The following is an 11,820-nucleotide window of genomic DNA, read 5'->3' on the forward strand; positions in this document are numbered from 1 at the left end:
AAAACCCCTCAGGTAACAGGACCAGCACAATGCCCCCTCTGATCTTGCTGATCTCAGGGGGTTGTCTGGAGCTGAAACACCTCATCTGGTCTCCACCAGGCAACTCCAGCCCAGCATCAGCTGGTCAAGGATTGTGGAGAAATTTCTTGAAGAAATAATGTTGAATGAATAAGCAAGAATCAGCTGAGGCATATTGATTCCTGCCAGCATGCCTGGTTTCTTAAAAGCCCTTTACTTGAAAATCAGTACAGAGCGTGTCCAGAGATGTTTCTGTCTTTAATGCAAGCACCTTTGACTTCACAAAGAATACACAATTCACAAAATAAATGAATACTGCCTAGGGCCTGGGATCTTTTACTTAGGAAATGCATTAGATATTTCCTGCACTCTTTTAGGTCAGGCCTCCGGTGCCAGCACGTAATTTTGCCTTCCTCTTCCCGGAGCCCAAAGGGGAATTGTGCCTGCTGAGCTCTCCCTTCAACACTTTGCTTCTTCTTGAAGCATTGCTGCAAAATCTCTTACCATTTTATTGTCATTTGTATTTTGCTACTGAATGTTACAATTTTGGCAGGCTTTTAAACCATTTCATAAGAGGAAATTTCTCCTTCTGTCTCTGCCATGTTAACAGGATTCTGAATGAAGATGTTTTACACCAAGCCCATCGAGTGCAGTGGCCCCATAAGAAGGGAGTGAAAATCAATGTCCTGGTGCCCATGCAAAGGGTGACTGAGGAGTTTTATTCCATGGATGTATGGTTATTCCATATCCAGAGCTCAAGAGATCCTGTCCCAGCCTGTGAGCTGCACACCAGGGTCAAACCTCCAGCCCCCACTTGTGGGGCACTGCTTGGGCACAGATAGTCACTCCAGCAGAGTGGAAACCAGTGAGCCTCAGCAGCTGTTCCACCTCAGAAGTATCCATGAACAAAATCCTGGTGGTTCTCTGAGCAAGAGCAGACTCAGAGTAAGGTACAGCACCTGCCTTAAAGCTGTTACCGTGTCCAGCCCATCGCTGTTCTTTGGGTGGGGGCTGATGCAGCAGGACAGAGGATGTGGGAGGAGATGGATCCTCAGTGCTCAGCAGCCTGAGCCCTGCTGCAGCTCATTCCTCTTGGATTTCACTGCTTTCTTTCAGCCAAAATGAAGATTTCTTTAATAAGCCAGAAATTTCACTTTGTGCTTAAACATGGAAAATCACATTATTAAAGGGCTGCCTCACTACAAATTGCTTTGAATTTCTTTGGTGCTGTCATAGAGTTTGGGCTAGGTTCTGCTTTTTTAAGGCAGCTGGGGAGAAAAAACCTGTATATAGCTGAAACCCAAATCTTCCCTGGGGCCCATTACCAAAGCCATAAAACAACACTGATGAAGTAACTCATTCCTTTTCCCCAGACTCCTGCCTCAGGATTGCCTTGGCACACTCAGGTTTCTTTTTGTCCAAGTGAGGCATTTCTTTCCATTAGTAAATCAGCTGAAGACTTTCCTGGGACAACAAGCTCTTGTTAACAGGACAGGGCTCCTCAGGCCAAGGCTGCCAACATGCTACTGGGAGTGTCAGGGGCTAAAGTGCTCTGCAAGTGCTGCAGGCTCAGGCATTTCCCAGCACAGCTCCTACCCTGGGGAAGCAGGGAATCTGCTTCTGTGGGGGCTCCGTATGTCCTGGCAGCACGTTTCATTCTTCTAACTACTCAAAGGTGATTTCTGCACCTGTGAGAGGTGCTGAACCTGCTGTGTCTTATTCACCCTCCCCAGGAACCACTTGAATTTTGCTATGAATGAAAAATCAGCATGTCCACATAAATATTCAGCCCCACCTGCAGAGGTAGATAGTGAGGAGACATTGAAGGCAAGTCAGTGCAATTGACTTGTGAAAATCTGCTGTGAAACAAAACCCTAACACCTTTCCTTCTTCTCCTTCTTTTTCTTATATTTCAGAAGTCTCCAGTGTTATCCAGGTTGACAAATATTTAAAAATTGATATGAGGAATTTGATTGCCCTCATGAAAGAAAGAGTCCCACCTACGATTCACTTGTTTAAAATTCCATGTTCTAACACAGTTATCAGCTTATATTTAAAGAGAAGAACCCACTCAAACCCCCACCTCTCCATGCAAAGCCTAATGAGAACTGAGATGACTTTTGTGACTGAGCAGGGCTCTGAGCCTCCATCAGCACCCCAGCTTTGCCCCTCCAAGAGTAACATTTTCACCTCTACATTAATGACCACAGCTCAGCACTTTCCCAGTGTGTCCCACAGACTGGTTTCCCAAGCATTTTCAGGGTTCCATTATTTTATCAGAGCTTTTCCAGCAGCACAGGGATGCTCCTACATCAAACCTTACAGTTTTAGCAGAGGCTGCCACCCAGCAGCAGAGAAGAGCAAATAAATATTTCTTTCTATTTCAGGTTACAGACCAGTTGGGGCAAACAGTATAAGGAAATCCAGTTTTATCTTTTCAGTCTATTAAAAATTAACTGGGAGGAAGGAAAAATACAATGTGCAGCTGACTCTGGGAGGGAAATAAAAAGCTGGTAAAATAGACAGTTCTAGAAATGTTTAAGGTGAGGGGAAGGAACAGGGACAATTGGGTTTTTGAGTAGAGAACTAGCAAACTCAGCTGGGTAGATTTGCTTTGTTTCTGCACAGGTTCTGCACAGATTCATTTCCTTCTATCCCTTTTGTTTTACAAACTTGTATCACAAGGTCCCAGACTAACTGCATGAAGTTTCAACCCAAATCTAAGCTATGTCCTTCCATTTCCTCAAGCTCTAAAGGATTTCTGGAGGGTTCAGCCAAAGCTTTGTCCTCCCCAGGAGATAGAACACAAGTAGCAGAAAGTTATTTTGTGTTCTTCAGTCCACCCTACAGAAACCAGCCTGCCTCAGGCTGAGCTATGTTTGTTATTAAGGGCAAATAAATTCGAGATGGAGCCTTCAGTCAGAATTGTGCAGTAGCACAACTTCAGCTTTGTCTTCAGCTCATACTTAGTGAAAAGGGGGAAGAATGGCTCTGCCACAGCCTGAGAGCTGCTCCACACTGAGACCCAGCCCTGCCCTTTGCTGATCAATGAGCACAGCCTGCTGATAGCCACCAGAACTACAGCCTCAGCCCTACGCACAGTGCTGGTAATTGCTGGGGCAGAACTCCTCCCACTTCAAGCATCAGAACCTGGAATTATTAGCCAGTGCAATTATTATCAGGAATTATTAGCCAGTGCAATTTGTTTTATGTTCTGCCCACTGGATTTTCACCACAAAAGCCTGCACTGCAAGTGGCATGAGTAAACTCTTCTACAGTCATTCTTGTAATATATTTCATTTTATGAAGATTAGCACATAGAATATGATTCATTTTTCAGAGAAACAGCTTTTAGGGATTTTTAATAACCTGTTGTCCACAGCTCAGCTGGGAGTTGAGTTCTCAGCACTGACTTGTTACCACATGAAACACTGTGCTAGCCAAGAAGGACCAAGCCAAAGGTAAGATACAGGAAGAGGATTTACCTTTTCAATCACCTGCCAACAAACCTGGCAACCCTACAGTTGTGGGATTGTAAAAGGACCAAGAAATGAAATGCTCAGCACTCATTTATGCAGTTCACTGGGGAACAGCCCCTTCAGGGGTAGCAAAGAGGGAGAACTTTATCAATTTTTGGACGTTGGTTGAATCCAACTGTGTAAAGGAAACAATGGAGAAACCAGCCCTCACTGGTGGGCAGCAGAAGTGGGAGGCAGCATGGCTGGAAGGAAACCACAGGGTTTGCTGGGGGGGTAGATTTGCTCTGGCTCTTGATTTGGCCCTGGCTTTGCTGATGTTTCTGCCCAAAGGCCCCACTGCCACTGCCCAGGCATGTCTCAGTTTTCTGGGGTCTTTTCGTCCAAAAATCTTACTCCATTCTTCTACTATGCAACTTTATTTATTAAGAGATAAGGTTAAGATAACAAATAATTTTAGGAGGACTAGTCTAAGGTTTGCAAGGTTTATGTACACATGTGTGGCAGGTACCAGCCCAAAGCCCTGGTAACTGTTAGTTTGCACTGCTGAAATACATCATTTATACAGCAGAATCAGGGTATCTTGGAAAGGCTGAACAGCAAAGGAGGGATGTCTTCAGGACAGCATCAGGCTGTCCTTCTCTGCCTCTTGGGGTTCTCAACAGCAGAAGGACCTGCAGCTGCTGGAGCAAGACCAGAGGAGGCCCTGGAGATGCTCTGAGGGCTGGAGCCCCTCTGCTCTACAGCCGAGCTGGGAGAGCTGGGGGTGCTCACCTGCAGAACACAAGACCTGAGAGCCCCTAAAGGGACTCCAGGAGAGCTGGGGAGGGACTTTGGACAAGGGCCCGGAGTGGCAGGACAAAGGAGAATGGCTTCCACTGCCAGTGAGATGGGAGATTGGGAGGCAATTCTTCCCTGTGGGGGCAGTGAGCCCCTGGCACAGGCTGCCCAGAGCAGCTGTGGCTGCCCCATCCCTGGAAGTGTCCAAGGCCAGGCTGGATGGAGCTTGGGGCAACCTGGGATAGTGGAAGTTGTCCCTGCCCATGGCAGGGGGTTGGAACAAGATGGTTTTTGAGTTCCCTTCCAAACCAAACCAGTCTCTTATTCTGTGATTCAGTGATATCAGCCCAAACACTCCCATTTTCCTGCTGAGCAATTGCTTAGTCCATCAGAAGACCCTGAAGGGTTTTCTTACACAGCCACTTAAGTTACTACTGACACTAAAGGGGAAAATGGAGACCTCACACCCTGTGCAAAAGAAAGGAATCAGCATTTCCCAATTCAACCCACCTGGCTCCCCTCCATCGTCATGCCCCCTTGCCACTGCAGGGAAGGAAATGGTGCAACTGCAGCTCCCAGGGGTGCAATGCCAGGGGTTGTTCCATATCCTTCTGTTACTGGGTGCTAAGTGGCCAATTAATGGCTTTCACAACTGCACTCACCAACGGCTAAATCAACAGCTGGAGCCCAGCACAAGAATCCCTCCAGCTTCAGCTCTGAACTTCCTCATGCCCCAGGTGAGAGCTCTGCTCCTGCCAGCTCCCCCAGGAAAGATGGGGAAGGCACTGAGACATCCCAAAAGCTCTTTTATTAGGAGTACTTTACCACACGTGCATTGAATATATTGCAGTAGCAATGGCATTTTGATGTGTTTCTGAAAGACCAGAGCAAGACACAATGTTGTTAGGATCTCTTACAGAGAAGAAATAAAAATAAATGCACACAGTTATGAGCAATTTGGAGTCAGCCCTGAATTCAGGAGAGATGGGGAAAAAATTGCAAAGAGCAGGCAGCTTAGAGCCATTTTACAAAGCACCAGGATGCAAAACAGGACTCAAGGAAAACCTTCTTCAGTGTCTGTGCATCCGTAACACCTCCCCTTCCCGAGCCTACCAGCTTGGCTGGCTTTACACTAATCCTTTCCTTCACCAGACTTTGTAGAGCAGATTGAAGTTCTGCAATTCTTTCCTTGGTAAAATTTGGAGCATGTGAGTTCACAGGAGTCTATAAAAATCAGGTTTTCAAGGCAGGTCTGCCCCAGGCTAAAGTTATCTAATGAGGTATTTAAAATTCTCCCACTGCAAACTGAAATAAATCACAAATAAAATCTAGTTGAAAGAGATCATTATTGCAGAAATCCCACTGGACACCCCTCAAATGGGAATGGCCAGGCATCCTCTGAAAAAAAAAAAATCTTTATTTTAAAATGGTTTTGATTGCAGCAGGGAAAAAGCTTCCAGCAGCCAGTACTGAGCTAGCCAAGCCCAGAAACACTTTACAACCTCTCTGCTATGAAATCCTTATTTAAAATACCACCCATACCACCTCCCCTGCTGACTCCTGCTGTTAAGGAGAGCTGAGAGACTTTGCAGAGAACTTGTGTCAAATGAAGGAGAGTAAGAATGAATGTTGTTTCTGGCAAGGATCATACAAAGCCACACATCCCATCTTTCAGTTCAGGGATAAGCAGCATTCCCAAACCCTGAATGCCCACTAAGAGCTCTTACCAGCACATTGTGTCATTTATCAGCCAAGACTCCATTATATGAAGCAAATTACAACAAAAGCTCCATCCAAACTGGACTGAAGGGATATAACTTTTACATAAATATCTGTTTGGTGGTTATGAGTGTGGAAACCAGCAGTTCTTCCTGGCAGGATGGAGAAGAAAGCAGCAGGGATAAAACCAGCCAAACCACTTGTTGTAACCGCAGGGAGGGCTAAAAGATTGTTTGGGGATTAAATATTGGCTGTAAAGAAAAGCTTGGAAACACAAGTGAAAAATTTGTCTCCAACTGCTTGTTCCATGGTGGTTTTCAGAAAACAAAATGTACAGATGCTTTTGCAAACTAGAAGTGGGGCAGACATACATCTGTTTCTTCTCTGAATAAAATCTGTGGGACTTCCAGAGGTTTATGTAACTTGAAATACCAAATAATTTTTGTAAAAGCACCATGACTCATTTAAATTTCATATTATCCAAGACATGTCTGTAAAGAAAATCTAACACTTTTCTGTAAGTAGTGCAGAAAAATCAAACTGAAGGATTACCAGAGACACAAAGTACAATTAATTTATTATAGTACAATACCTGAAACCAAGAAGGTACTAAAGGCATCACTTTAAAAACTAGAATTACTGAACTTCAGGCCAGTTTTACCCATGCAACGTGGGTTTGCAACATTTGTTTCAGAACTTGAAGATGTTTTAATAAGTATTGCACTGTTAAAAACCCAGGGCTTCAGTGAACAGACTTCATGGATTTAAGTGGAATAAATGACAATATCAGCTCAACCAGAAAAAAGAAATGTTTTAATGCAGAAGCATCTCTTTTTCATTACATAAGTGAATACTCGTTAACGACAAACATTTCCTGTGTTCTTGGTCACAAAGCTCTGGTGGGCACAAACACCCAGGGAGAAATGAGCAGCAAAGGACAAATTGGTGACATCCACTCTGGAGCTTTGACCACCTTTTCCCTTCAGCTCAATCCTTTGAACCACATTTGTGGTCCCTACCATTTTTGGCTTAAATGTGACCTTGCTCCAGGAAGGGGAAGAAAAGGTGTTAAGAAACAGCTCAACCAGAGTTTCCTGAAATGTGGGTCATTTCCATCTCTTACTGCTAAGAGCCCAATTCTTTTATGCATCTTTCCCAACCAGCTTTAACAACTGCCAGAGCCTGCAGGCCACCACAGTTCCCAATATGGCAACACCACCTGCCTGGAGCCGTAATACTTTGCTTGAGACTGATTGGCCAAGACAACGGACTTGGGCTTTCAAAAGCACATAAATACTTCAGGTGGCAGCTGTTCAACGTCTTTGACTGGATCAAAGAACACGGGTGACACGGCCCCAAAATGGCAGGTCTCAGTCTGGTCACTCTGGTCAGCTTGGTGTCCACTGGTGAGTTGAGATTGCTGTAATGCAGCTGGGCTTGACTGGGTTTAGGCAGAAAATAATGAATTATTGACATTCACTTGAACATAAATAATGCTGAGGTTTTTTCCCTCTAGTTTTATGAGGAATGGTGGTAATATGTACAGTTATGACTATTATAAAATATGGAATTAGGTGTGCATTAAGAGACATATATTGAAGTAGTGGGAGGTTTCAGAAAGAATCATAAAATCATTAAGGTTTGAAAAAACCTCTAAGATCATGAAGTCCAACCATTAACCCAGCACCATTAGAAAGTAAAAATAATTTATTTCACAAACTATTTTTAAACAATTTTATCTATAGCTTTGCTTTCTTTTTGGTTTATATACCTTACAGTAAGACATCAGGGAAAAATGGATCAAGTCTATACAGCAGGTTGTATACTACGGTTTCTGAAATTACAAACTCCTTGGAGCTCATGTCTTTCACTTTAAACACCCCATTTTGTCCCTGAATACTTTCTGTTGCACTGGACTCAGACCATGGCTGAATTTTGCCTGTTTTTCCTCTTTTCCATGTGAAGTTTTCACCAAGCAGCTGGACGCACACCCGCCCCAACAGCAGCACCGGCACTGGGCTCAGCTCTGCAGCGGGAACCCCACCAACCGCATCCGCGGCTGCGACCGATACGGCTGCGGGAATTTCGGCGCCGACAGGTAACACGGCTGCCTGGGGCCCTGAGTTAAATGTTCAGGCAGGAGAAAGTACAGTTACACAGAGCTGACACTCAGAATGAGAGAGTACTGCTGTCTGCAGGACCTCTCACTGATTTTTGGGATGTTCCTCGGCAATCTTACAGAAGCACAGTGATGCCACTGCTGACAACGGATGCAGGGGTGAAGGAGCAGGAGTGTTTCATGAATCACAGAGTACAGGAAACAGAAGTATTGCAAGGATTTGTGCCATTTACCCTTGTTGCTTATACTCCAGAAATTTAACCAACACTCAGCAACAGCCGAGTAGATTCAATTACACAAACTAAAAATCTGTCAGCATCACTGTCTTTAAGTAGGGTCCTCATACAACAACAGGTTGTATTTCTCTAAAAAAATGCTTTTATATGTAGAATGCATTTTCTTGTCATCTCCTCTCCCCAGGCTCTAAAAGTGTCCATCTTCATCATGCAGCTTCCCAATTTCTAAGTGAGAAAATGCCAGCCAAGATTCTATTTTACGTGGTATAGATTTTTTTGGGATAAAATGGTACTTTTCTCTAACAGTTTGAAATACCCCATGAACTTAGGAAAATAAAAAAAATGCTTAAATTTGAAATTTCATCCTACTGTGAGGAAGGCCAGAGTAATGTGAACAATTTACAACAACAACAACAAAAAGATGCTTCAAACCTGCTACTTCTGTCCAATTTCATTGCAGGTAAAAAATTTTTGTTAGACAAGCTCCAGCTATCATCCTGCATTAAGTGACCAATTGAAACTTAACATTAACCTTGAGAGATGTCCCTAATTATGTATTTCTGCCTCCAGGCAGAGTAGCAAAGAAAAGCATATGGGTGTGGATGTCATCTGCTCTGACGGAGCCACGGTGTACGCTCCCTTCAGCGGGCAGCTCTCGGGACCCATCCGGTTCTTCCATAATGGAAATGCTATTGATGATGGAGTCCAAATCATGGGAGAAGGCAAGTAATTAACAGCAGGTATGCTGTGAGGTATGCACAAGTAATCACTTCATTTACCTGAGTGAGGTTTCTGTGGTTCTTCAACTCGGGCACAATGCTGATTAATCTTACATCCTCTCTAGTACATTGAAATATTGGAAGACAGCACCAGCAGGATGTAGTCCTTTCCTATGCTTTTCTTGGAGAGGAGGGAAGAAAGGAGTTGAAAAACAGGTGGCAGGAAAATAACAACCCCAAATCAAAAAATAGGAAATGGTAAAAATAAAGCAACGGAAATATATCCTCAGTTTTGCTGAGAGGATGTTTTCCTGGCTCTATTTTCCAACACCCTTTTTTCCTTTTTGCCCTGACAAATATAGTAATTTTGATTTCACCATTGTTGGTACCTTGACTACATTTCTGCTTCATTCTAATACTCTCCAGTAAGAGGCTGGCAGAGAATGCTTCTTGCTCACCCCAGCAGAAGATGCAGCTGATGTTTCCTGACCCTGCTTCCTCTCCTGTCTCTCCCAGGTTACTGTGTGAAGCTCGTCTGCATTCACCCCATCCGGTACCACGGCCAAATCAACAGAGGGCAACGACTGGGGAAAATGCTGCCAATGCAAAAAGTATATCCTGGCATTATTTCTCATATCCACGTTGAGAACTGTGACCACTCTGATCCTACTCATCTGCTAACACCTGGTAAAAACAGCCTTAACAACAGAAAACGCAACTCAGAACAAGACTAGATTTGCACTCTAGGACCTGTGATATTCTTTTTGAATTTTTATTTAAAGTATGTTTCTTCTGTGAAATAACCCTAATCTAGAAATATTAGCTTAGGTCTACATTACATTTACATTTCCTAAAGGATTACAAATTTTATGGAGAAAAATCCAACTAGAAGCATGGGATGTAACGTCAGTATGTTCCTACCTAACTGTAAATTAAACATAGTAGTTGCAAACATGGAAGTGATAAAACAATCTAGAACTTTGATATGCTGTGTTCCTGTGTTTCAAAGCTGTTCCACCATTGCCACAACGGGATGGGCGCTGGGCTGCAGTGTGTGCTGGAAACCCTACCAATGAGATAAGAGGCTGTGACAAGTATGGCTGTGGATACTATGGAGCTCCAAGGTAATATATAATTGGAACACGTGGGGTTTTGTTCTATTTCCACTGAAGTAAGAATTAAACTTTGTTTAGGTCATATAAAAATTACAGCTTTGAAGGCTTAGACATGAGACACTTTTAGGCTGCCCATGTTGTTCATAACACCTCTCTGCTTGGAGCTTTTTATCAGACTAAGCCATGCCTGACCTGACCTAGTGTTGGGAACACTAATGACTCAAGCGGAGAGTTGGACTTGATGTCCTTCACACAATGAACCTTTCTGTGACTCTATGGTTTTACTACTCTGTGGTCTTTATTTAAAGACCTGGAAGAAAGGCATTTTTCTCCAACAGGTCATCACCTTACATGACATTGCTTCACCTACACCTTTTCAGATCCTTCAGCCGGTTTGCTGAGACTGTTTCTGTCCTAACAGCCCTTTTCCAGATCTCACCATGCGCTGCCTAACCTCTCTCTGCAGCACTGGGCCTGACCAGAGGTTTCTATAAAGATGTGTTTGTTTCCAGACGCAATGGCAAAGGGAAGCACCGGGCAGTGGATGTCATCTGTGCTGATGGGGCCACCGTGTACGCTCCCTTCTCTGGCCAGCTCTCCGGGCCTATTAAATTCTTCCACAATGGAAATGCCATTGATGATGGAGTCCAGATCAGGGGACCAGGTAAATAGCTGTCTTTTAACATTTATTTGCCTTGAGCTCATATAGGATGCATTACCTTGCAGTTAGCCAAGTAGTTTAGCCATGTTTTCTTCCACTTACAGAATTTTTTGCTCCTGCTACAATGCAAATAACTGACTTCTGCAGAATGTCTTCAAGCTTTTCCCTTTCCTACAGCACGAATCCCCACCTTCTCCTTGCCTTCCCTCTTCTACCATGTCAATCACTCCAACCACTATCTAATTTTTATGATCACAGTATTTCTGCTATTTTGTTATTTCCACTATTGCTATCTCAGTGGAAAAGACAAGACAGATATTGTTAATATTTCTGAAATGTAGTACAGAAGAACAAATGCTTCATCAGTCATCTGAGGTTTTCCCTCGTTTTTTCACCAGAGTTTTGTGTGAAACTACTCTGTATCCATCCCATAAGATACAGTGGTGCAATTTCCAAGGGACAAGTCCTTGGGAAAATGTTGCCGATGCAAAGAGTATTTCCTGGGATCACATCTCATATTCACATTGAGAACTGCGACCGCTCGGATCCTACAAGCAATCTTGAAAGGGGGAAAGGGCAAAGAGATTGAAATGGAAACACAGTAAATTCCAAATAAATCCATCTCAGCATCCAAAACTTGTTTTTCTTCCCATGCACACTTCATACTATCACCTATCAATACTTTGAACCTTACAAAAGCAGTGTCTGTTGGATGGCAACAGAAAACAAAAATACACAAAACAAAAAAAGATTTGAGTTTCTGTTGGAATTTGCATTTACCAGAGCATCAGGAAATTAGCAATGACTAGCTATAAGCTTTCTCAAAGTCTGAAAATCAGCTAAAATGTGAAGTGCTCACTCCCTCCTGTGGCAGAGAAGGTGCATTCCTGTCAGCTTCTTCCCTGAACACCAGCTGGCCTCATTTGTTCAGATAAGGGAGAAGAACAAATACTCTAAAAAAATCAGTTCATCCAAAT

The 11,820-nt window shown here is 43.5% G+C and overlaps 1 protein-coding gene across 1 annotated transcript; it reads left to right on the forward strand.

The window, feature by feature from the left end:
- The first annotated feature begins 7,311 nt into the window (after positions 1 to 7,311).
- LECT2 (leukocyte cell derived chemotaxin 2) lies at positions 7,312 to 11,463 on the forward strand. The gene is made up of 7 exons (XM_077786757.1): positions 7,312 to 7,399; positions 7,959 to 8,091; positions 8,919 to 9,070; positions 9,584 to 9,754; positions 10,077 to 10,191; positions 10,695 to 10,846; positions 11,242 to 11,463. The coding sequence occupies exons 1-7, from the start codon at positions 7,354 to 7,356 to the stop codon at positions 11,430 to 11,432; spliced, it is 960 nt and encodes a 319-aa protein (XP_077642883.1). The 5' UTR covers positions 7,312 to 7,353; the 3' UTR covers positions 11,433 to 11,463.
- Positions 11,464 to 11,820: the final 357 nt, after the last annotated feature.

Source organism: Lonchura striata, chromosome 15, assembly GCF_046129695.1.
Source record: "Lonchura striata isolate bLonStr1 chromosome 15, bLonStr1.mat, whole genome shotgun sequence".
In the NCBI taxonomy this organism is placed as follows: Eukaryota; Metazoa; Chordata; class Aves; order Passeriformes; family Estrildidae; genus Lonchura; species Lonchura striata.

What these genes read in the sequence shown, in the direction of transcription:
- LECT2 (XM_077786757.1), top strand. Translation starts at nt 7,354, where the DNA reads ATGGCAGGTCTCAGTCTGGTCACTCTGGTCAGCTTGGTGTCCACTG. An exon ending in GGTCAGCTTGGTGTCCACTG is followed by an intron (nt 7,400 to 7,958) that starts GTGAGTTGAGAT and finishes TTCCATGTGAAG; the next exon opens with TTTTCACCAAGCAGCTGGAC. An exon ending in GGATACTATGGAGCTCCAAG is followed by an intron (nt 10,192 to 10,694) that starts GTAATATATAAT and finishes GTTTGTTTCCAG; the next exon opens with ACGCAATGGCAAAGGGAAGC.